The 25,695-nt window shown below is 37.3% G+C and overlaps 1 protein-coding gene across 3 annotated transcripts in view; it reads left to right on the forward strand.

Moving 5' to 3' along the window:
- The window catches only part of LOC124596222 (RNA-binding protein lark), a 38,821-nt gene extending 16,542 nt beyond the window's left edge, over positions 1-22,279 (forward strand). For 2 of the 3 annotated variants that reach the window (XM_047135278.1, XM_047135279.1), the window contains exons 6-9: positions 3,040-3,154; positions 3,235-3,542; positions 20,531-20,575; positions 21,078-22,279. In XM_047135278.1, the coding sequence (XP_046991234.1) occupies positions 3,040-3,154; positions 3,235-3,542; positions 20,531-20,575; positions 21,078-21,126 (517 nt within the window). In that variant the 3' untranslated portion in view covers positions 21,127-22,279. Of the gene's footprint in view, positions 1-3,039; positions 3,155-3,234; positions 3,543-20,530; positions 20,576-20,714; positions 21,038-21,077 lie in introns of those variants that run through there. The other variant, XM_047135280.1, reaches the window with a different exon arrangement.
- The last annotated feature ends 3,416 nt before the right edge of the window (positions 22,280-25,695 follow it).

Below are 25,695 nucleotides of genomic sequence, written 5' to 3' on the forward strand. Positions count from 1 at the left end.
GTATGCAGTTTTGTGATTGTTCTAATCACCACACCTCTGTTGGATCATATTCATCATGTCTCTTCTTTTGGCCACTTGTAGTGCTAGGTGACACCTTCATTCAGTTTGTGTTGCTGAAATGTTTTTGTTTTGAAACACAGTGTGAGTTACATATATTTTCATGCTGGGCAAAAGTGTTTCAAGAATTTATTCTTGTTAAGTGTAGTATGTACATATACATATTTTTTTATTTATTTTTTTTTTTTGTGATGTTACACAAAAACAATGTGAGTGATAGTTTGCATGTGTGTGGTTTCCTACATAACTGAGAAGCACAGTACCTGATAACCTCAAAAAGATGACTACAGTTAAAGTGGTGCTGAACAACACATATGCAAACACCACACAAAATGCTTATGTAAATATTTGCACTTGACATCAAGAAAAATTCTCGAAATGTACTGTGCTGAGCATGAAAAAAATACTTAACTGATGCAGTGTTTCATTATTTATATAATGAATGACAACTGCAGGTGTTCCAAATACATAGATTGACATATGAAATTGAGTCAAATGTTTCTAGTTCCCAGTTATCAGTTCCTGTTATATCAGTGGTTTTTATTAGATAATAAACAAGTCCCTGACTAAAGTACATTGATACCTATTACATGTATATAAATTAAGTGCGAAAATGCAAGGGGTATCCAATACATAACTTTTACAGGTACATTTTCACCATTTTTTCAAGTCCCTTGAAAAGTATTAATGTGGGGTTTCATTGTAGCTGGTAACTTAGCCACTATTTGTTCAATCATCATGCAATACAGTCATATTTTTAACCATTTTGGAATAGAATAAGAGCAGTGCAACTTAATAGAAATCTAATACTACTATTACTTAACTGGTTTCTGTTGTCTGCAATGTACTAGAATTTTAAGAAAGTCTTACGAATGGTAGGACCACTTTTAAGTGATTGTTGCGAATGCCTTAAGGGTGGCTCTGACCTTTGTAGGTCAGCTTTAAGGTAAAATCGTATTCCAGTATGCCATGCCTGCTCATTTTGGACATCAGGTGATTGTAGGTATGCAACAAAAAAAGTGGTAGCTTTTTTCTGGGAGGTGTTGTTGAAATGCAGGTTGAAGGATTTTATTTCAGTGGCTTAACAAGACTGGAAATTTCACATAGGAATCACCAGTGTAGGAAAAAAAAGGATTGCTGCTTACTGTAAAGAATGCAGATAGGCACAGTTGAGATATTAGTTTTAATAATGAACGGCCTCAGTTGAACTGTTTACCTAGAATTTACCTAGGTTTCAACTGGGATAACCCAACCTTCTTCAGAATAACAGTAACTACCATTTGTCCATAGTGGACATCGTCGAGCTAAAACTACAAATCCATAAATTTGTCAGACTAAAAACTTACCCCTGGGCTCCACTTTGTGGCTGCTGCATCACAGTTGCGAAGTGGGGCTGAGGCAGTTTCAGATAAGTTTTTACAGTCTGGCGATGATCTGTGGATTTATAGTTTTAGCTTGACAATGTCCACTATGGATAAACTGTAGTTAACTGTTATTCTGAAGGAGATTGGGTTGTCCCGACTGAAACTTGGGTAAATTCTAGGTAAACGGTGCAACTAAGGCTGTTGATAATTAAAACTAATATTTATAGAGTTGCTGATAGGGCCGCAAAATGTTGAAGATACAGTTGATACACAAAGCTTTTGGCTGCAGCAGCTTTCATCAGCAGAGGGAAACAGAGAAACACACACACACACACCATTCACACTAATAAGACTGACAGCTCAAGCCAAAAATTCTGGCCTGAGCAGCTGGAGTTGGTGGTAATGTGTGCTTGCTTGTGTGTATGAATGGTGTGTTTCTCGTTTTCCTCTCTGCCGATGAAGGCTGTGGCCGAAAACTTTGTGTAATTCTGTTAACTGTACCTATGTGCAACTTGTCTCCTTTACGGTAGATAGCAATCTTATATTTCCTACATTGTTGGCTTAACAAAAATACAGATTTCCTATGCATGTCTTACATGTTCATTTCATTCCCTCTTTCCTTTGTGCTATAGTAAACCAGTTCTGGGTGGTCAGTTTATCTGCACACCTCTGTGCCCACCAAATGTAACTTGCTGCCACTGCCACTTTTAACAAGCCACAGACACTCGCAGTTATTATGTGCAGTGTTTTGATAATATGCTTACATCAATGATTTGGATTTAAAAATCCAGAAATTAAATTTAAGTAATCAGTTATGAAATGTCAACAAAACTTACATTACAAAAGTTACACAGTGTAAAAGTGAAGTGTGTTTTCAGTGTTTCACTTATTCTAAGACATAGTCTCCAGAATGGCTTATTGGAGCATTTCCACCTATTCTGTCAGGGTTTCTATTTATTTTTCCCTTTTGTGAATTTTTCTTTTGCCTTCGTGAACTTGATTTTGTGTGGTTCGCAGGCTGTACCTGTAGCCTCCTGAAGCAAGTTAGATTTTTGTCGGAAGCTGGTACAGATAGCCTTGGGAGTTTGTAGTTTAACCTGGTTCGAATGTGCTCTGTGTGGGTGGTTAGGTTGCAAGCCCATGCACACACACAAAAAAAATGGAAAAGTATCCAGTGGAATCTGGTTATAGTAGTTTTAACTTAATCTGTTCAGGTTTTGCTCACAGTCACTCAGATGAAACTTTTAAACCACTGAGATTGATGCCTTATTTTTTATTTGCATCATACCACTTTTGTTTAACTTATATGTCTGAATTTATTATTCATGCTGTTGTTATATTTTATAAAATGTGTTGCTAAACACTTTTGGATGTTCTGTTAGCTACGACATCTAGCACTCGACCTCAACACATCTGATAGAAAAGTGGAGATGGTAGCACTGCTAGCTTAGGGAATCGTAGAATCTTTTCTTAAAGATGAATATGATCCAGAAGTATAGTTCTGTATTTTATATTAGGTTAAAATAGGTCATAATTGAGGGTTAACAGAAGTAAATTTTTCTTTGCTATTAACAAATATTTCATCAGCTTGTATATAGTGTTTGTCTTTATTTTCCAGGTTAGGACCGGACAGGAATGGTTTCAGAGGCCCTATTTTTGGCAGAGAACCATATCCTCCTCCACCACCTCCACCATTCCTGCGTGACAGAATGATGGGCAGATTTGGAATGAGGGTAAATACCACTTAATTGCTTAAAACACGATTAGAGGACATTATGATCTTGTGCTATTTCACACTCTTCGTTGTTCACAGGACCCCTTATATGACGGTTTCTATGACAGAAACAGATTTGAAGATTCACCACGTGACATGTTCGAGCGTAGGTTCCCCCCTCTTCCTCCTCGTGACTTGGGACCATCACTTCGTGGCCGAGAATTTTTACCCCCACCACCACTTCCTCCCAGGCCAAGGGATGCTCTCCCTCCACCACCTCCCATTGGGCTGCGAGGACCTGTTGGATCTGTTAGAGATTCACCAGTTTATGATCGCCCAAGTTCAGAGTATAGTATTTTCAGTCGGCGATCACCATCATCATCTGCTGTTCCACCAAGTCGATTTAGGTAAGAGAATTCTCTATAGTATGTTGTGTAACACCCACTGCAGAATGTATTCATGCAGTGAAGGTTTGAGTGGAAACTGTTGTGAATGCATGAGCAGTTTTTAGGTTTTCTAAAAACTGTAACTGAAACTATTTTCTAATGTCAGTTGTGGACCATTCATGAAAGTCCAGTGTATAGTGCACCATGTGAGTTTTTAAAACCTGAACAGTTGCTCTATTACTGTAAAGAATAGAAAAGGTAATAGGCACTGGGGAAAAAAAAATTTGCAACAGATCTTTTTATACAAAACTAAAGAAATACTTGTGCCTCAAGTAATTCGTGTTACTCTAGTGTGTGTGTGTGTGTGTGTGTGAACACACAAGTCTTAATCCAAGCCTTAGATTTTTTAGCTCTTGTACAGTAAAAACTTTGCCTCAGCTAGACGCAACCATTTGCTTGTGAAATTTTCAGTTTGATATTTCTGGAAAAATACTCCCTAGGTTTTTTAGGCTTGATGACAGAGCCATGAAATCATCACATGTATTCATTTAATTTGATGGTGTTCAATAAGCTTTGTATATTGTTTGAAAATTGTGTGAAGAGTATTGTACAGTGCATGGCGTAAAGACAGTGTTTGAATACCTAAATGATAAACCCTCAGACTCATTACATGTGTGTACTTAATGCATTTAACAAGATCAGTGTTTCTGTATGGAGCCTTTACGTGTTTTTATATTAGTTATTATACATAACAAAGTATTTTTGTGTTTGAAGGTAAAACGTAATACACCTGCATTAGAAATATCTATTGTAATAATAATTCTGCACAGGTTGGTGTACAATTTTGCTGTTGTGTGAGTACAGTGTGCTTTGTATGTGGAGTAGTAGTTTGGCTCCTAAAGACTTTGCTCTTTGTTGAGATTATTTACTCTTCAGTGAAAAATAATTGCCAAAAGAAAAATATTTATCTTGTATTTCTTAAAATAATTTCAAAATGGACATACCTGCATAAGGGTAAATACTCACTTTTTGTTTTACATTTCTTTGTTTAAAATCTCGGATTGGTTGCAGTGTGAGCTGAAAGCATGGCAGCATTGTTTTTGGGTAATGAGTATTCCATTTGGTTTTGTCATTAAATTTTATATGCATATATAAAATCTGAAAAATTAATATGAACTTAACGCTTCACAGTATGTTGTCCACTGTATGTAATTAATGAATGTAATTTCCACAAATTTCAGTGGTAAGTCATGTCTGAAAATACTGTAGGGCTCAAAAACGCACTAGAATTGTCCAGTAGAGGTTCTCGTGACATTTTGTTTTAGAGGACTGTAATGCACTAGATATAAATGCATTAAATATTTACTGAATTTTCAATTTGTGTGATAAGCTTACTGAACAGTAATTTCTGTAGCAGTTATTAAAACTGTGACAGGTTTTCAGGTTAGCATGTCACTGATGGCGTGTCAGTGATTTAAATATATATTAATGTGCTTGAAGATTGTGCTGAACAGATGCTTATAAAATTTAGGTACTTGATGCTTTGACAACCTTCATAGAGTAGTTGGTTGTTGAGGCACACTCACCAACCAGTTGTGACCTGCAAAAATCTGAGATGGTGTTATATTAGACACCAGGAATAAAACACACACTTGACGTTGGAACCCATATCCTTAGTTCGTTTCTCTTGGAATTTTCACAACAGTCTTGATGCATGTGATAAAAATATACTTAATGTCAGTTGTGGTGGTATCAGTATTTTTAAAAGTAAAGATTTTACATTTTGCTTTCTAAGTGTACTTGTACAAATACACATGTAAACAAATAAGAAATAAAGATACCTAAATTAAAATAACCGTGTTTGTGATGCTTAAATTTGGCGTACTGTCTTGGCACACACTTAACCCTGGGCGAGGAAATTAGGCTCTTTTTGAATTGCAGTATTTTCATGAAGATAGTCACATGCATTTTCAGGACACTGTTGTATGAATTTCCAAGAAATAGTTTCCATTTTTTCAGTCATTGCTTACAGTATACCCAGAACCTTATTAGCATGCAAAACAATGCATGTTACTCAGTAATTAGTTTTGTGAAATTGATATGCATGCAAAGTAGTGAGCATTTTCATAGATGAAGTCTTTTTTGGAGCCTACTTTCCTTGCCTCCATAGTGATCCATTTTTGAGAACTGTGGTTCGTGGATCCATTGGGAGAGTAAAGTTTCTTGAAGTGACTGCAATCCTTGAAGTTAACACAGTTGACTACTTCACAATAAATCAGTTAAATATGTTAACATACTTCTATGAATCAAAACTACTCCATTGCACACCTGTAAATGTGCAGCTACTATTCAGTTTATGCTCCTGAAGTCACTTCTTTGAAATTAATATAAAATTTGTGTAGTTTTAACTACACTGCCATTTACTTGCTCAAGTACACATTTTAATCACAGTTTGTGAGGAATGTGCTATTCAGAAAACGTAAGTTTTGTCCTGTGATCAGGAAATTCACTGGCTGGTATAGATGAAAGTTGGGCTGAAATGTGATTGTGGAGTATGGAAATATTGCAACATTTGAGAAACTAAGTCATTGGTTTTTATTCATAATTTATCAACTATTATCCGACCCTTTTTTAGTTTTCTGTAAAGTATATGGACAACGTAATTGGATTCAAAGCAGGAAAAGATGTAGTGAGAGGCTAGTTCATTCTGAAAAAGTTATTTTTTCTGAATTTTGTTCGAAGTTTGTATAGTAACATTTTCCCACTGTGATTAAAGATTGAATGGGTTTACAATAACAGTTGTAGTTTGTACCACCCCTTTCATGTTCACTTAAGGCTTATGCTGTAGTGTAGAACTGTCAGAATGGCTTTGTATATTTCAGAGGAGTGATTTTGTTTATCCAGTGGAAGATGCTATCATTTAAACGAAACAGTTATTATAGTGTCTCCGAACTGCATAATATGGCTAACTGCATTAATGAAAGTGCAGACAAAGCAGTGTGGCTCAATAGATCAGTGTTACTGATACTCACCTTCTATAACTGAACACCAAGGCAAGCTTAGACTTTTAGAATAACTACTAAGTTGCTATTAAAATATACATCTGACAAATGTTTGAAAGCTCGGCTCTTTTGTGAATTAGGTAATGTTATATTGCTAATTGAATTAATGGTAAGGTGCTCTTGTTTACTTTGATAATTTCTGATTTTTTGTCCAGTATGTTCACTGTTCAGAAGGAAGTCCCATTGCCTTATAATATACAAAGATGGGAAAAAATTGCAACACCAAGAAGTTGTGTGACATAAATGAAACTTGGCATTTTTCTACATCTGAAAAATGTCTATTCTTATTTGATGAGTGACGTAAGAAAGGTGGTGGTAGTGTCACTTTGAGGATGTAAATAGTTTGCTTTAAATATGTACTGTAATGGTCATGAGTGTCAGTTACCTTTGAGATTGGACATGGTGAGTTGGTTAGTCAAGAATGCCTTTGATGGCAGACTCCATAAACAGTCAGTCTGAACGAGGTCACATAAGAGTGCTACGAGAAGCTGGATGATCCTGTGATATTGTAGAGAGAACTGGCAGCAGCGATCACGAGAATGTACGGTTGCAAGAAGACTGGGCTGCAGACAGCCATGTGGCACCAGAGGCAAGACCATTGTTTGGCATATGGTTCTGGTGCATGATACTGCATCTGCAATGGCAATTTCAGCAGCAGTTGGCATCAGTGACACAACGAATTGTTACAAACCAGTTACTTCAAGGACAGCTCCGAGGTAGACATCCTGTAGCGTGCATTTGACTGGATCCAAACCACTACCATTTGCGACTTACAAGGGGAGGCTGCCAATTGTGAAATTCAGATTCGATTCATACTGTGCATAATAAAAGCTCATGGCCAGAGGTGTAATATATATATAATTCCCAGCAATCAGGTGCAACAATTATGCATATAATAAGTTGTTGAAAGTCGTTTGTCGTGGAAAAACTGGCGACTTCGAACATCATTGTTTCCCGCAAACAAAGTTGTATTTCACAAATGTTGTTAATTATCTTCATAATGTTATCCACGTATAGTTAACGGAAGACGTAGAAACGATATTCCGAAACGAATACGTATAGCGTAAGTCAGGTGTTCGAATTAGAATAGAGACACCACGAACACAAATTTGCTGTGGCAGGTATGAAATATAAACTCCGTTACTCGCTCGTTACACTTGAAGGACAGATGTTGAATGGGCCGAAACGAGCCGCCGCATAACAGCGTAGTTGCATGCTACCTTCGAAAGAAGGTAGATGCGGTCCCTAGCGCAACTTATAACATCGTCGAAAATCAGTGCGGACGGGAGAGCTTTGGTACACCCTGTTTAAAAAAAGGGAAAAATGGAGGCGGTACAATTGGAGACCGATCAGCCTTCACCAACATGCATAAGCAATTCTTTAATAGTGTGTGTGTGTGTGTGTGTGTGTGTGTGTGTGTGTGTGTGTGTGTGTGTGTGTGTGTGTGTGTGTGTGTATTATAATGGAGGGAAACATTCCACGTAGGAAAAATATATCTAAAAACAAAAATGATGTGACTTACCAAATGAAAGTGCTGTCAGGTCGACATACACACAAAATTCAAGCTTTCGCAACAAACTGTTGCCTCATCAGGAAAGAGGGAAGGAGAGGTAAAGACAAAAGAAAGTGGGTTTTAAGGGAGAGGGTAAGGAGTCATTCCAATCCCGAGAGTGGAAAGACTTACCTTAGGGGGAAAAAGGACGGGTTTACACTTGCGCGCGCGCGCGCGCGCGCCGCGCGCGCGCAGCGCGCGCGCGCGCGCGCGCGCACACACATATCCATCCACACATATACAGACACAAGCAGACATATTTAAAGACCTTTCCGCTCCCGGGATTGGAATGACTCCTTACCCTCTCCCTTAAAACCCACTTCCTTTCGTCTTTCCCTCTCCTTCCCTCTTTCCTGATGAGATAACAGTTTGTTGCGAAAGCTTGAATTTTGTGTGTATGTTTGTGTTTGTGTGTCTATCGACGTGCCAGCGCTTTCGTTTGGTAAGTCACATCTTTGTCTTTATATATATATATATATATATATATATATATATATATATATATATATATATATATATATATAAAAATTACAAAAAACTAATAATACAAAGAAAGTTGCTTCGCGCAAGATTCGATCCGGCGACCTTTGGATTACGAACCCGAGCGCTTACCGCTGCGCCACGGCGCTGTAGAAAATTATTAATCGTAGAGAGTATTTCACCGCAACGGTTTCTTTTAACTGTCGATTTTCTCGACAACGGCTGAGAAGTGCATCTTGGTGCTTTGCCACATTACACTTTTGGCCATGAGCTTTTATTATGCGCAGTATGAATCGAATCTGAATTTCACAATTGGCGGCCTCCCCTTGTTAGTGATGTAAAGTGAGAAGTCATTGGAGAACAGGGTGGAGGTCTATTGTATCTTCTGACGGCAGCTGGTTCAGCTTTGGTGCCAATGATGGTTGTCTTGGCTAGCAAGAGGTCAGTTGAGTGTCTGCAACCAATCTACCTGTGTAATGGCACTCTCCCACACACCCCAACTGCAAATTTGTACGTCAATCTGGTGATTTCTCCTGTTGTGCTGTCACTCATGAACAGCATTCCAGGGGGTGTTTCTGAACGGGATAATGCTCACCTCCTATCACTGTTGTAACCAAACATGCTCGAGAGTGAGTCGACATGTTACTTTGGTGTGTTTGATCCCCAAATCTGTCTCCAGTAAGACACCCCCAGTGTCATCCACAAGCAGCATTAACCATCCCTGCATTGGCCAACTTCTTAAGTGCAACAAATGTGGCACTCCGTCTCACAAACTGACATTCGGCACCTGTACAATTCTCTACAAGCGCATTTGCATGCTTGCATTAAACATTGCAGCTGCTATACCAGTTATTAATGTATCAGCATTTCACATTTGCAATGGCCTATCTCGTGCTTTCGTTAACCTGTGGTCTTGCAATGTTAATCACTTAAAATGTGTTACCTAGACAGAATTTATTCTGAAAATTTCATTGTTATTTTTTTGTGTCAATGATGATTGGTTTGTGGGGCACTCAACTGTGTGGTCGTCAGTGCCTGTACAAAGACCCAATTTTTTCACAGCCCAGTCTGACCACTGTCACAAATGATAATGATTACGATGATGAAGACAACACAAAACACCCAGTCCCTGGGCAGAGAAAATCCCCAACCCGGCTGGGAATTGAACCTGGGACCCATTTTTGGTTGAGATTTGTCACCCACACTCAAGTCTGGTATTAAAATAAGTCTGTATCTAGAATGCTGACAGTACAGAGAGAATCTTTAATTGTCCACCTTCAGTGTGAAAGAGATCGTCAAAACAGGTGGAATGAGAGTTGTCTTTTGTTAAAACTCGTCAAAATCACACATTACCCAATAAACATGGCTGTGAAATGCTAGATTTTCATATGATGTCTTTCAGCTGTATAATGTTCGTGAAAGCTTGCAAGTGTAAGCAGTGTATCAGTTTTCACCACTAAATTTCTTGCTTCACCATAATTTTTATTTAATGTACATTGGTGCAGCACATTCCTGGATATAACCCTCAATTTAAAACTAGTTTGTATTATTAAATGCTATTATGTGAGCTGCTATATTATTCTGGCAACTTAACTTTAATGCAAATCATAGAATTCATTTGTTTCCTGGATTAGAAATTCTGGGAAGTGTGATTGTAATTTACTTCCTAGTATCATTAGTGTATGAAGCAACAGTATCATTCATAATGTGACATGAACTTGAATTATTTTCCAAAACTCAAAGTGCTTTTTGTCTCTTACTTTGGAAAATCTTGATGAGAAAAGCATTAATTGGTATACATGTGGTGGATTCAGTAATTTGTCAATAAGTGAGGAAAGGCAAAGTTCAGATGTTAAATACAGTTGGAACGTTAATTTGAGATAGGAAAGAAATGAAGTGGTGCTTGAGCAGTGTACTAAAAATATCTTTACTAAATGCCAAAAGCTATGCACATAACATCCACAAGCCAGTATTTTCTTAAAATGCTTTCAGAGAATGAACTGACCATTTAGAACGAATGGAAGGCACAAAAATCACACTGGGGATTGGAGTTCAAAAACCCAGTCTATTGAGTGCCTGGATTAAAATTTCTGACTGAAATGTAAAGTGTGGAACATTGGGTCCATATTTTTATAAGGTGTATGTAGCAATGTGTCCAAATGTATACCACATAAAATTGGATCTGCTTACTATTTACCTCCATGAGAATGTAGCAGTATGACGGAGGTGATATGGAGGATGAAATGCAAACAGCATACCAATTTTCTATGTTAACATTGATTAAAATGAAATGCAGGCATTGACAGTTTAAAACTAGGTATTTTAAGAACATATCACTACCTCACATTTAAGGCAGTATCAGTGTCATGGTTGCAGATGTGAAGATGGGTGCAGAGGTAGAGAAATTAACAGGTGACCTCAATTTCAAAGGTGATGAAATTTCTCAAGCATTTTCATCATATGAATTGCACAAGTCACCCTTTTTGGGACTTGGGTGCAAGTTACTGCAGAAGAGAAATCAGAATGGTTGTTGACTGGAAAATATCACCGCATGGGAGAACGGAAGCAGTGGAGAAAAATCTTTTTGCATGTTACGCACATTTGTTTCTGCCTTGAATGCAATAGTTAAACACAGTTGAACTATTGTGCAAATGCTCGCTGGTACAGCATCACCAAAAAAGCTATTAGCTGTTTCACTAAAACTATGGAAATAATTTATCCTCTTGACTTCGACGCCAGATGGACAAGTCATGTGATCACTTACGAAGAAACTAAGTTCAACTTGGTAGTGAGGATCAAAATGGTGGTGGTGATTTGCTTGTAACTCTGGGAGATTTTTTCATGGTTGCTTCTAGCCAGAAATAGTAATAACTTGTCACCAAATTATTCTGGAAGAAAGAAGCAAACTACGTATAGTATTCTGATGATGGACAGTATTTAAGTTTTTTTCCATTCCACACCATTTTCTTTCTGTTGTTAGTTGAAAATGACAAATTCTTCTTAAATGGACTCTAGTTGGTGATTCCAAGAGAGCATGAAGGTGAAAACCTTTTTGCTAAAATGTTACCATTGCATGCGGAGTTTGTGATAATTTTGTGTGTGTGTGTGTGTGTGTGTGTGTGTGTGTGTGTGTGTGTGTGTGTGTGTGTCCGTCCTGGCGCTGTTTTCAATTAATTTCCTAGTACCATTGAATTAAACACTAAATCAGAAAGCTGCAAATTTGTCAGTTTTACTTTCTATTACTTCTGAAAGTATTTCACTGAAGTAAACTGGAATTCCACAGATTGACTGTACTGCTTAAGTACATCATACACTCTACCAGTAGAACGCACAGCTTTTCCTGCCCTTTCTAATGCCTGGAGGGGTGATTTTGACCCCTTCTACATAACAATGTTCCAAATTGTTTCAAAATTGTATGCAATTATCATATTTTAGTGCTTTTATTTGACACACACACACACACACACACACACACACACACACACACACACACACACACACACACACACACAAAAACACACAAAATTCAAGCTTTTGCAAAAACTGTTGCCTCATCAGGAAAGAGGGAAGGAGAGGGAAAGACGAAAGGATGTGGGTTTTAAGAGAGAGGGTAAGGAGTCATTCCAATCCCGGGAGCGGAAAGACTTACCTTAGGGGGGAAAAAAGGACAGGTATACACGCGCGCGCGCGCCCACACACACACACACACACACACACACACACACACACACACACACACACGTGCACACACACACACGTGCACACACGCACACGCAGACATTTGTAAAGGCAAATAGTTTGGCCAGAGATCTCTGCCCAAACTCTTTGCCTTTACAAATGTAATTGCATAGAAAAATGGAACTATTCACGTTTACAGCAATTTTAGCTAGGTTATACCCAATTGACATTAGTATTCAGTTTCTTGTGCGTTTTCCACAAGCCTTCTTCACACATACATTACACTTGTAAATGGTTTTATTACACTTGCACAGTTTAAGAACTTGAAATGTATGGCATTTCTGTGCCACCTCATTTTCATTCTTTTCGTAATATTCTGAGGTCTTACGAGGTGAGCGACTGTTCATGTACAGTGCGTAGTTCCTACATAAGTTGCTGAATAATTTTTTGTCCATTCATACCGTCGTAACGTGAACAGAAGTTAATTATTCCATTACAAAGTAAAATAACTGAAGTTTGGGAGTGTATGAAATTACAGTATTCCAATAAAGGGATGAGTGTGACAACCCTGGGTATTACAGCTGAAACCTACAGAAAAATTATAAATTGTGTGAAATGCAGTGGTTTTCAGAACATTGAAAATAGGTAACAAATGAATAAAACTAATGACAGGAAATGTTACTCCAATCATTGTGTGAAATGTAGTTATGTGAAAACTGAAAAAGGTCATTATGAAACTGAGTGTTCTAGTGTTAAAACAATCACATAAGATAAACAAAAGTTAACAACATATCGGCTTCCATTGAGTATTAGGACTGGGTGAATGGTTGTATTCTGTGTGCACTACACTCTAAATTATTGAAAAGGGACCTCAATAGGAAGGGTATAACCACAGGGAGTCTAAATGTAAGACCCCCTTGAAGAAGGTAGGACCTGAAAACCACTCTTCAGAGTATTCTAGATACATCAGGCCACATTGTTGTGGCACTTAAAACTTCCAAAGTGTATAAATTTGAAATAGTTTTGCAGTGACAAAGTATAAAAAATTTATATTTACATTTAAATTTATTGACACCGTGTGTATGATTCTTTATTCTGTACTAAACAGCAAAAACTTTCAAATTGAATAGTTTTTTTAAAGTAAATTGTGCTTGATTTTTATTGGAAATGCAAATACAATAAACTCTAAATTGTCTGCAGTAATAAGGGATTTGAAAACTGTGTATAATGGAATTCTGCAAATAACCTGCAATTAAAGTACACAGATTATTTATATAATCATAATTTAAAATTATATAATCATAATTTAAAATCATAATTTAATTTAATCATCATAGTGTGAAAATTTTGTACTTTAAACGAAAACAGTACAATCCAATTTTGCAAACCAATTTCCCTTTACATTACACTAATGCAGTCCATCTCGGGCAGCATTCGAGCAGCACATTGTTTGGTAAACTCATATTGTAACAGAGATTATTACTTGTGTGCGACTGGTCCCAGGTTAATGGCAAGTTTTCAGCAGCAGGAAAAGTACAAAAATTTCATCTGGCAAACATCTATAACTGAGGCACTGCTAACTGCTTGAAACCTTTTCCTTCAGAATAATACCCTTCAAAAATTGTAAGTTTCGTAGGTATTTTGTTGCCAAGTAATGTGGGCAAAGCTGCAATGGGTAAATTGCTGTTCGATTATAAAGCTTTTTGCAGGGAGGAGTAAAGGAAAAATGTTTTGAACACAACAGGCTGTTAAGATCAGTTTAACAAAATCATAAATTCCAGTAAACTAGCTGTTAAAGTACACTGCAGTATTAACATTGAGTCATGTGGAATACATTTTGTGATATATATTTACTTGCCATCATTCCTTTGCTTTTAAAACCAGACAATATTCATGTTTTGCCATGAACACCCTTCATTTCAATTCCTCTTGACTCCAGCACTTGACTAATTTTATTATTATTCCAACCGGATTGTGATTGTCGCATGGCGTTATATTGTTAGCAGTTTGCCTCTTGATCACCCATCCTACAGACTTACAGCAAAACCAAGCAGATTGTTCCTATCTACCCTGTTGCCTTATCACTCGTAGTCATACCAGCACAATTCATTGAAGCTTGGAATATTGTCTTTTTTTAATGAATAATGTACGTGGTTTTGATATACTGGTGGCATGTTAATGAATCTGCAAACCAATAATTCTTACTGCACAAGAGCTTTTCATAAGTAATTACTTAAGCTTGAGTATATTTGGTCAGTGGTATCACTTGTTAACAAAGAGTGAAGAAACTGAAATTGCTTTTCAAAAAAATATTTAGGTGGATGTCCCCCGCCTCCCGCACACACCACACAGTCATCACTCAGGTAGGTGGTGATGCCAGTGTCCTGAAGGGTAAATTTTTGTTGTTTTTAATGGACTGAGTCATTTGATACTTCGATATTTCAGAGGTTCGCTCAGTGTATCAGTCATTCTTGAGTACACTGCCTCCACTTACTGAAGATTGTTTCTTCATATCTACTCACTGCCAGAAACCTTATTGTATTAAATTTGGTTTGGAATTACTGTACAAAAATTGGAGATTCGCTTAAATTTGTTTGTAATATATAACTGGTAAACTGGAATATTTGGCAATATACTTTGCTCAGAAATTGTGGAATTAGTCCAGTTCCTTACTGTTCTTAAAATCACGGACAGATAAGCCCATACTGTGGAGCTGCTACCACCAGTGCTGCCAACAGAAACCTGTAAAAAGTGTGTATGCACACTTGGTGGAAAATTCCTTACCTGCTCAATGTCCCTTGCTGCTTTACATGTAATCCAGCATTCGTGCCCTACAGTTAATTTAGTGTAGACCATTTGCTAACAACAAATGGCACATAAAGGAGCCATTTTTTGATCACAATAAACAGCAAAAGTACTACATTTTTAATTGGAATTGAAAATTTTCCAAAAAATTTGTTCACATTAAGCAGAATCCCTTTCTTTTGCTAATCCTTGTTTTGCCTATTAATAGTTTCGTCTTTGCCAACAGTTTTTGTGTGGTTCATGGTTGTGATGAAATTTCTGTACATGTAATTTGCAGTTCAAAAAATTGTGGAATTTCTTTCTGCTTCAGTCTTTTGTCATTGATGGAATTTTGGTCTGTCAGGTGCCATAAAATCAAATTCTTACTACAAATGCTTATCAAAATAGTTTAAACTATCTTCTGTTTACTTACAAAAATATGGCTGCCAATGTGCCAGTTCCTTGTGATACAATAGTTTCTTCGACCTTTTCAAGTGTTTTGTTCTGAAGGTGCATTATTGATCTCATTTTCCAGACAAAACATTGTAATCAGCTTTGTTCCTTATATAAAAAAAAATTGCAGCCTGAACTACATTAATTTTGTTTTGCCAACAAAATGTTCAGAGGAAGTGTGTATATCTTGTTCTTGGCTGCAAAGTATTTCATTATTGTCTGAGCAAAATATTTCCAAAACTATTTAACTATGAAGCTTCCATTTTAAGTGAATTTCACGCTGTTATTAGGAAACCAAGAAGTATATTCAAATGTTAATGTTTCTTTAATCAGTACCCTTAAAATATGATTGAAGCATATGTAACTGACAACATATATTTTGATACTGTGATCTGTGGACACTAAAAGCTTGTCAATGTCTTGCCTAAGCAGTACAAGGTACTCTTATTCTCACTAAGGCAGGAAGTACTAGTGTTGTGCAGGGTAACTGGAATGAAGGGATGGAGGGAAACATTGCAGACAGATGAGCAAAAGCACCAAACACCCTCCCTCCCCCCAACAAATCTTTGCTCAATCTGTCATGTCCTGTCAGATGTTATTCTGTCTGGGTAACAGCATGTCAAATGGCACTACAGACAGGGAGTTATATTTAAGTGAAGCTAACACTCTGTGGCGCACTTCTTTTGATGCTCATAAAACATAGGTTATGTAATGGACCCTTAATGCAGCGGGGTCAGGGATTTTCACCTGCCTTGAGATGACTGGGTGTTTGTTTTGTCCTCATCATTCATGCAAGGGGCAAGATAGGACTGAGAAAAGGCTGGGAATTTGTACGGGTGCTGATAATCGCGCAGCCGAGTGCCTCACAATCCCATAATCATCTGAAATATGCTAATCTCCTCCAGTAAGCAGCCTCACCACAATGTGGAGTTTAAGTGGCTCTCATAGAGCATCAGATTTTAACTTTTCATGATTTATTTGCCAATAAGAAGCATGTTTTTAGGCAATAGTAAGGCACTTGTTAAAAATAAATAAACAAAAAGATTGAGCTTTGTTGTGTAGCGGTACTTAAAATACAGGGTGAATCAAATAGAATTGGCTGTCTAAATTCCTCAAACTAATAAACATATACAATGAATTTTGTTTCTTGATAAATTGGAAACTATCTTCCCTCTCCCCTGCGCCCCTTTGCTACCACCACCGGGTTTAATATGCCCCCCCTCCCTCTTGAGATGCGTGTCATATGTCAGTGTGGTATTAAAATTGTTCCCATACAGTAGTGAGCATATTTTGAGTTATAGCTTACGCAGCTGCCGTTATGCAATGCCTCAGTTCATTCGTTGTAGTTGTTTTTGTTGGTAATGGAAGCACGTAAACAGTCTTTTATAAACCCCAACAAGAAATAATCACATACAGTCAGGTCTGGTGACCTTGGAGGTCAGTAATCCTTTGATTTAAAAATCCCTGCATTTCAAGGTGCCAGTGTGGTGGTGCCCTATCCTGTTGGTAAATGAAGCCATTCCAATGAATCTCCAGTTGTGAGAAAACAGTTCTCAAGCACATGGAGATACATGTTTCCTGTTAGTGTTCTTGGCAAAGAAAAATGGACCATACACATTTTCCTGTGAAGCTGCACAAAGAAATTTTGGAGAGTCCATCATGTTGTACAACTTTTATGTTGTTATTCCATGCTCCATATTTTCACATTGGCGGTTCACCTTTCCATTTAAATGGAATGTTACCGTGTCACTAAAGACTAAGTGTGTAAGAAATCGGTCATCTTCCATCTTGCCAAGAATGAAATTAGACTCCACAGCTGCACGGCGAACGGATTTCTGCAGACTCCTCGTGAAACTATAGCGGGTGCTTTCAACGTCTGTGAGGCACTTGGGGGACGGCATGGCGATTTGCCTTTACACAAACAACCTGATTCTTGGAATTGTTCATGCCATTGTCTAATGCTCTTTGCTGTAAGATGATCTACGTCATATTTAGTACGAAAGTTCTGTTGAACGGTTATTACTAACCCGCACTGCAAAACTCTTTGTCGTCCTGACACCAGTTTTGCTAGAACTGAAGCGGGCACACACTGCTGCTACCTAGCAGGAACAACACACAACTCGAGAGTTTGCTCTTTACAACAGTAGGTTGCACATGCCCATATCTCAAATAACATAATAGTTATGATTTTTTTAAAATCACATGATTGTTTTTGATATACCCTGTATTTAGAAGACTGATAATATTTCAGTGCACATTGCTTTTGCTTATAAGGCCATCAAAAAGGCAAATTAAGATGAATGTATAAATTTCAACTTACATAGCATAACTGTTGGGCTTTCAGAGGGAGAGTTGTGTGTGACTGTATGATCGCTTCACGGTACACCACAGTATGTTTATTTTAAATGTAATTAAGATATGTTAACAATTCCTGAATTTTATATATTTTTGACAACTGATTTCTGCACTACGGAAATTTGAATTTGCTCCTGTACAAGTTGGCCTCATAAAATACTGCCAGGAAGTATGGCACTGGCACAGAAACTGCTGGCTTGAAGGGTTAATCCAGTGAGTCACTGTGTGGTATTTGGCAAGATGTTGGATGCATTAATAAAATAGATCAGGGAGCCTAATAAATGCACTACAGTTGAGATGGGATCATGTTTTTTATAAATTGCAATTTAGTTTGTCTAAAAAGGAAACAATGTTTTAAATATTCAGTAGGATCAGCAGTCTATTTTCCTGTACGTACTTTTTGTTCTAATTGTCAAGAGTGGGTTAATTTATTGTAATATTACTAATGTGCGTGTTCTGGTTTTACATCATTTTCTTCAGTTGCTCTGGTTGGCCAATTGACAATTCAGGGTACGATTCACATTTGGGATTAAGATAATTTTATCTCCAGAAAAAAAAAAATTCACAGAACACAATTTCTCTATTGCTCAACACTCACCTGGCATGTTTGCTTTTCAGTATCAGTACGGATAACATCTAAAAGATAGTCACCACAACAAATGATACAATTCCACACTGAATATTTAGCACACAAGAGAAAATGGCAAGTAATCCTTTTGGTTTCTGTCACATAGTATACGTCATCTTTGTTTCTGTGCACCTTACCCCCACCATTTCTATTTGATTAACAGCCGTGCTGTATTAATTTTTTAGCGCTCTTAAATTTCTTAGTTAAGTTTGTGCCAGAATGTAAGATTGCAATATACTTTTCATAATATACGTAAAATGCTGGTTGGGTAGGGGGCTTGGACGACTGACAAGTGACAGGAGTGTCACAGTGAGCAAACCAACAAATTCTTTTGTAGAAGACGAAGTCTCTGATGGAAAGATAACAATTACATTGTGGTCTCGTCAAATGTAAAGACACTTTAAAAGTTATTCAAATTCTTGGTTGGAAAAAAGTAATGTCACAGTACGTAGATAGGAAAACACGGATTGCAAGTTAATGTGCAGTTAAGGGAGTAATATTAACTAGTTCTTGGATACAGGGGCCAGTGTTTTTTAGATCACTTGCACGGAATTTTTCGTCCATTAAATACTCCCATGAATTTTTTGGTAAATATCACTGTTCGCTTGTAAAATGCAGTATGTTAATTCATGCAAAACATTGTCAGGTTGAGGATGTATGTCAACTGACAAATCATCTCGGGGCATTGTTTTTGTTTCGGAATTGACACTAGTAGTAAAATGCAATAATTTTAAAAATAAAGAAGATAGAAAATGTAATTACATTAAACTTGTAAGCAGACAACTGGGCTATGGGGAGTAGTTTCCTTTGTAAGCATCTGTTTCTGAAAATGTGTATTTTGAAATGGTTGAAATTTGAGCCATATATAAATATTTTACATATACCTAAGAGCTTATAAGGAATTGGTGAGTTTTGACCAGTTGCAGATATAATTGAGAAGGAAATTTCTTGCTGACTGGGGCGGCCAGATGATGTGAAATTTGCGTTCAGATCAGTCAAGTTATATGTACATGGATTGGAATTCTGCTTCTTGCAAAAACTTTTGTGAGAATATTTTGTATTAAGTCAAAAGACTTTTACTGTGGAGGAGGACACTGTCAGCATACATTTGTATATGTGGACTACATTGTCTTATTTTTCTCCCTACAGAATATATTCTGCTTTAGAATGTTAAGAGGAGGAGAAAGATCAAAAAGTGTTATACAAATACTGCTGGAATCTCTCCTGGGCTAAAAGATTTTTATTGCAGATCATGTAGTACAACAGAATAATTTGGCATTTGATCTGTCAGATTTCATACCAGCCCATAGTAGATATGCCCCAAGTATTAATTTACTAAAGTAACCTCGTGTTTGCATATAATTATGTAAGAATTCTTGTAGAGAGGAATTACGGGAGAACGAAAGTCTTTGAGAAACAAAAATGAAAAATTTATTTAAAATGACAGTATAAATAATGCAAGAAGTAAAATTTCAAGTCATGGAAATGCAAGTTGATTGTAAACTGGAGGCAGACGCTGTGTACCATATTGTTGCCACACCAATTAGTAAGAACATTTACCGCTGCAACTGATTGAATCTACAGTTGAAAAAGAGTTGTTGCCTAATGTTTAAATAAAATATCCTTATTTTCTAGCGTTTTAACAATTCTGTCTGATCAGAAAAAGATCCTGCATAAGATCTCCAAAAGAGTTGTATTTTCTTTCATGTACATGTGATTAACATGCTGAAGCTCATGAAAAATGGTGGGTCACAAGGTGTGTACCTCTGATTGTTAGCGTAACATATGGTGTCCTGTAACTGGTAGTCTTCTCTTTGCAAGTCTGCAAATGTTTGTCAATCTCTTTCCATTCAAGTGCAATTTACATAATATACGTATGTGTCTATGTTATTTTACATCTTTGTAATTTGATTAAAAGTGGCTATTAAAGAATGTTTAAGGGTGTATTAATGTGTAATTGCCATATTGTTAATTCATTCCGATTTTTGTTTTAACATTTTAATTTTCTTGTTTTCAGTCGTATGTTTGAAGACTTCAGTCGTGATAGCTTTGAGGAAAGAAGGTAAGTTTTCATGAATACACAAGTTTCTCTATTAATTTTTTTTACTCCTGCGTTTATTTGCTGCCCCCATGTAAAAATAGCATGAATTCAATCCCTGCTTCACTTTTTAGTTAATGCTTAACATTTTTTTTTCTTCCAGTTCAGGCTGGCTGTGAAATAATTAGGTGTAACTGAACTCCTTGTCAGTAATGCATGCCCCATCTGGTCCCCTTTTTAGAAGAAAATTTGATGAAACAGCCTTTCCTGCAGTGTCCATAACATTGAGTTGTCTTTTGTGGGTAAATTACTCAGTTCACTGTTTCTGTACTATTATTTTCTGTTGTAGTTCATGAGTCATCATCTAACTTTGATTGGACTTGTGTAAGCTTCATATTCCTCTCCTGTTTGTTTTGTTTTACTTTTTTTATACCTTGTGTAAGTACGTGTTCTGTTTCCTTTTTATCGGTAATTCTCACCTGTTCAAGATAAGTCTACAGCTAATTGTGTATTTATTTTGTATTAGACCGGGCGCGCGTGGAACGCTCTCTCCTCGCCGCTTTGCACCGTATTAAGACGCAATCATCCGCCTGTCCGTCGCCGTTATAAGCCGGTCCGTAGCGTCGAAGTCCGGTGAAATTTTTCACGCGGGAAGCCTCGGCCGGAATGAAACGGAAGACAATCGCCTGTTGTGTTGCGGCGCGGCGTGACGGTGTAACGGGCAACTCACCTTTGTTCTCTTGTTTCTTTTTGAACATGCTAGATAGATTTCAGATATTCTGTCTTGTTTGATAGATAATTATTGTTGTAGTCTGATACATCCACACCATTACTTTTAAGCATTCTTCTCTTCGTGATTTTTGAAGGAGAATTTTTGAAATAGAATTCTTCTGTTCATTTGTTCAACAAGTAGGGTGGGCACATTCTTTGCTTCACGATCATGTGCATTACGTGCTGTTGGTGTTCAGCAAAATATTATTAACCCTGTTATGAAGTCTCATTCCATAGAAAATTAAACACGGTCCATTTTTTCACTGAAAGAGAAAGTTGCACTTAGACCACTTATCCCCTTTTGACACAGTTGTGTACTTACAACATTGAAAAGAAGTGTATAAGGAACCAGTTAGTCTGTACTTACAAAAGACGTTGAACACATCCGACTTAGAAAGGCTTCCCGCACGGCATGTCGGTCGGAAGCGTTCCGTGGAATTAGCGCGACAGATGTGAACAGGTATGCTGCCGGTTGTGTTCTAGATTCTTTGTAGAATATTTTGATTGGAACAAAACAGGAATCATGACATTGTTTCAGATTTCTTTCATTTCCCAGTATCTTAGTGTTACTTGTGAAAAAAAAAGATAATTGATAGATTTTATAGCTGTGTAGGCTGATAAATATATCCCAGCTTGGGCAAACTGAAGTCAGTCCAGAAGAGGACACACATTGTCATTGCTTACTAAGTGTATCTAGTGTTACAGATTAGCATTCATATAGATTATACATATTTATTAGTAAGTATCCATATTACTTTGATGTGGTTTTCTTTATCGAGGAAAAATAAAACACATGTCTCGGCATTATTTGGAAATCAGCACCTTTTTTCAGCAGCTTACAATATTTGGAATCTTTGTCGATTTAATTATGTAATCTAAGGTGTGTTAGAACCATTTGTAGCTGTTTTAATGTGTGTATGTATTGTTTTACATAAATACATTTTTTCTACAAAGTGATGTCTGATTCTTTAATATTACCCTTGTGCTCCGAAAATAATTTGAGGGACCTACTGTAATTTCAGTTTTTTTCTTCTGAAAATTATTCTTGATGCTGATTAGCAACTGATGTTTATTATGTGACAAATTCAGTGGATGTTTGGTTGGCTGCAGTATGTTGCTGTCCAGTTTACAAATGGATGTCGTGCCCAATCATGGGGAACATGCTGCTTGCATGCTCATAAACTAAAGTGTTTTGTTTACACTCCCCCACCTCCTTGATATTGTTGATTTGTGAGTGAATTTGTGTTTCCCTCTCACTCTTACTCCTCATTTCATAGTATGGCATACAGTATATAATTTTATGTATTGGAAATGAAAGAAACACCTCCGTACAACTGAAAATTTTAAAGAGATTTTTAAAAAAAGGAAAGAAAGAAAGAAAAAGAAACCCAAACTTAGATTTTTCGCAATTTTTCTCGTTTGTTCTATAGTTCACAAAGAGTTTTGGATGATATCAAGGCTAGCACCAGTTGCTGAAGAGGATGATTATAGGTTGTTTCCCAAGGACAAGTAATAGAATGTCCACATTATAAAGTTTACCAAGTTTTGGTTATTTCATAATGAATTCTGTCTACAGTGAAATCAGTTTTGAAGATTTTTAAAAATATTGTTGAGTCATCAGTGATTTCTCCAGTTTTGGAAAAGTGTTTTCTTAATGCAGTATGTCACTGTGAGTGGTTATCAAAGTGTAAGAACTCTCTCCTCGTCGGTTCATGCTGCAGCTGATATCTATTGAAGTCTACAAAACTAGTTGTGTTCAGAAACACTGAGAATGTTGAAGAAAACTATTTGCACGTCTGTTGTTTACAAGTACAATTATTTCTTAGATGTTAGTGTTCTAATAGCCCCTTTAGTTCAGCTTTAATCAATAATAATTTTTGACATCTTGTATCTATTGCTGACTAGGACATATCCTCATAAATCAGTTTTTTTTTCTTTGGCATATTGCCATCCACATTAGTGTCATTTTTTAAGTAAAATGATAAAATATGAGCACCAGTGATGGTTAACTTTTTTTGCAAAATATCCATATTTTTGTGACCAATTCCACTGGTTTACTTTGGAATATGCTTTCTACAGGGACATAAACTTTCAAATGCTGTCAGTTGTTAAAGTCTTGTTTGCTCCAGGACTTTACTTTTTGGGAAAAATGTCTATCCATTTTTCCCAAATACAGTGAACTGCAACAAATTTGTTGGTATGTTGCCTTTTTTCCGTAATTGATTTATCGAATTATACAATGTGTAACCCAAAATATATTCCAGCCTTTTGCATTTGGATGTTTTACATCAGCACGAAAGAACTACAAGTTATGTTTATCATTATTAATGCTTGAAATAAAACTTAACAGTATTTAATCATTTAAGACGATTGCTGGCAAATACTTACGGTCAGAAGGCATAATGTGTATTAATGCTGATAGACGAACAGAAGTGCCACTGTCCTAGCATTTGAAACCAGTTTCTGAAAATCTAATGTAACTGGATGAATAAAAAAATCTACTCCCCAAGTGGTGGCAGGAGGTATTACAGTTTGCAAGCTTTTGGAGCCAGTGGCTTCTGGCAGAAAGGTTAAGGAGAAAATAAGGGGTAGAGTTCGGAAAAGTCTCTTGGAACCCTGGGTCAGTGCACATTTACCAAACAGGATGAGAAGGAAAGAGTGACTGTTGGGGACTGCCTTTTAATGCCAACTGTCAGAATGTAAGTACTGTTGTTTGTGAGTAGATTTAATGTGAGCTGACCTATAGTGAGAATGAGATCAACACCAAGGAAAGTGGCATGGGAATCTGAATTGGACCATGTGAAATTTAATTGGGTGACTGTATTTAGGGATTCCAAGAATTTTAACAGGTCAGCCTCACTGTGAGTCCATATAACAATGATGTCATCAGTGTATCTAATCCAAACCAAGGGCTACAGGCTTATGGATCCCAGGAAAGCACCCCCACACCCAGTGACCCACGATAAGGGTGGCATGGGAAGGAGCCATTCCGATTCCCATGGCTGTACCCTCTGTTTTTATGTCTGTTTCTTAAAGATGAAGTAGTGGTTGATAAGTATAAAGTTGATTAAGATGAGCAGGAAGGATGTCATATTTGTAATCAGGTGGACACTGAGGAAATGTTCAGCACCAGACCTACCATGTACATCAGGCATGTTGGTGTTGAGGGAGGTGGCATCAGTGGTGACAAGCAAGGTGGGTGTGTGGAGCAGAATGGACGCAGATTTCAGATGATCTAGGAAATGATTGGTGTTTTTAATATAGGAGGGAAGTCTTTGTACTTTGGGTTGCAGGTGTTGATCAAGTAAGGCAGATATACATTCAGTGGATGCTTTGAAGCCAGCAACTATGGGATGGCCAGGGTGATTGGGAGTGTGGATCGTAGGGAGGAGGTAAAAAGTTGGGTGTCCATGGTTTGGTTTGGGTAAGAAATTCTATGGAGTGAGATGTTAGACCTTGTGAGTGGCCTGAGGTTTGAATGCAGATCAGTTTGAATCACAGGTATGGGATCGTGATGGCAGTTGTATGTAAAGGTGGTGTTGAGCTGGCATACACCTCCACATACGTACTCCTGTTGGTCAAGTACTACATTGGTAGATACTTAGTCCACTGGGAGGATAATGATTGAGCCATCAGCTTTTAGGAAACGAAGAGCATGGAGTTCTGCAGAGGACAGGTTACGATCATGTTGTAGGCACCTTAGGAGGGCTTTTTAAGCAATACTGAATGTGAGGAATTTTTGGAAGGCTTGTAAGGTATGATTTTGAGGTAGTGCTGGTGGATCAAGTTGGGATTGTGATTGTAACTGTTCAAGGCAGGGTTCAATTTCAGTTTTGCTTTTGGAAAGGTTTTGGGATTAGGTTGCAAACTGATACTTTTATTACTGTTAGTCCTTCACCAAAGTAGCATGATTAAATACAGATTTAGGAGTGAAAGTGAGACGGTTAGATAATTCAAGAGGGGAGAGTGCGGTAGAGGAGCGGTTGTGAGAAATGTACTGTTATGACTGGTTGAGTTGTTATTTGTCTGAGGGTCAAGGCTGGGGGTTTTTAAGGATATTGCCCAAGCTCAGTTTGTAGAAGAGGAGTTGTGGTTGATGGTGTGGCTGTTTAAGGAGCTGCAGGAGGACAGGAACGGAAACACCTCTGTTGAGGTAATTTAGGAGAAGGTTGTGGATAGCTTTTTGACTTGAAGTCTGTCATGTTGCAGCTTGGAGTTGGCCTGGCAGATGATACTATCCAAAGAAATGTGAGGGGCAAATAATTGCAGGATTTTGTAGGAGAGAAGTCTGGTGGAGCGGAAATTGAAGGATGAGGCATGTAGGTCACTGATTAGCTGGATAATTGCAAGAGATTGCTGTATTTGAAACTTTA

The sequence above is a fragment of the Schistocerca americana genome, chromosome 2 (assembly GCF_021461395.2).
Source record: "Schistocerca americana isolate TAMUIC-IGC-003095 chromosome 2, iqSchAmer2.1, whole genome shotgun sequence".
Classification (NCBI taxonomy): domain Eukaryota; kingdom Metazoa; phylum Arthropoda; class Insecta; order Orthoptera; family Acrididae; genus Schistocerca; species Schistocerca americana.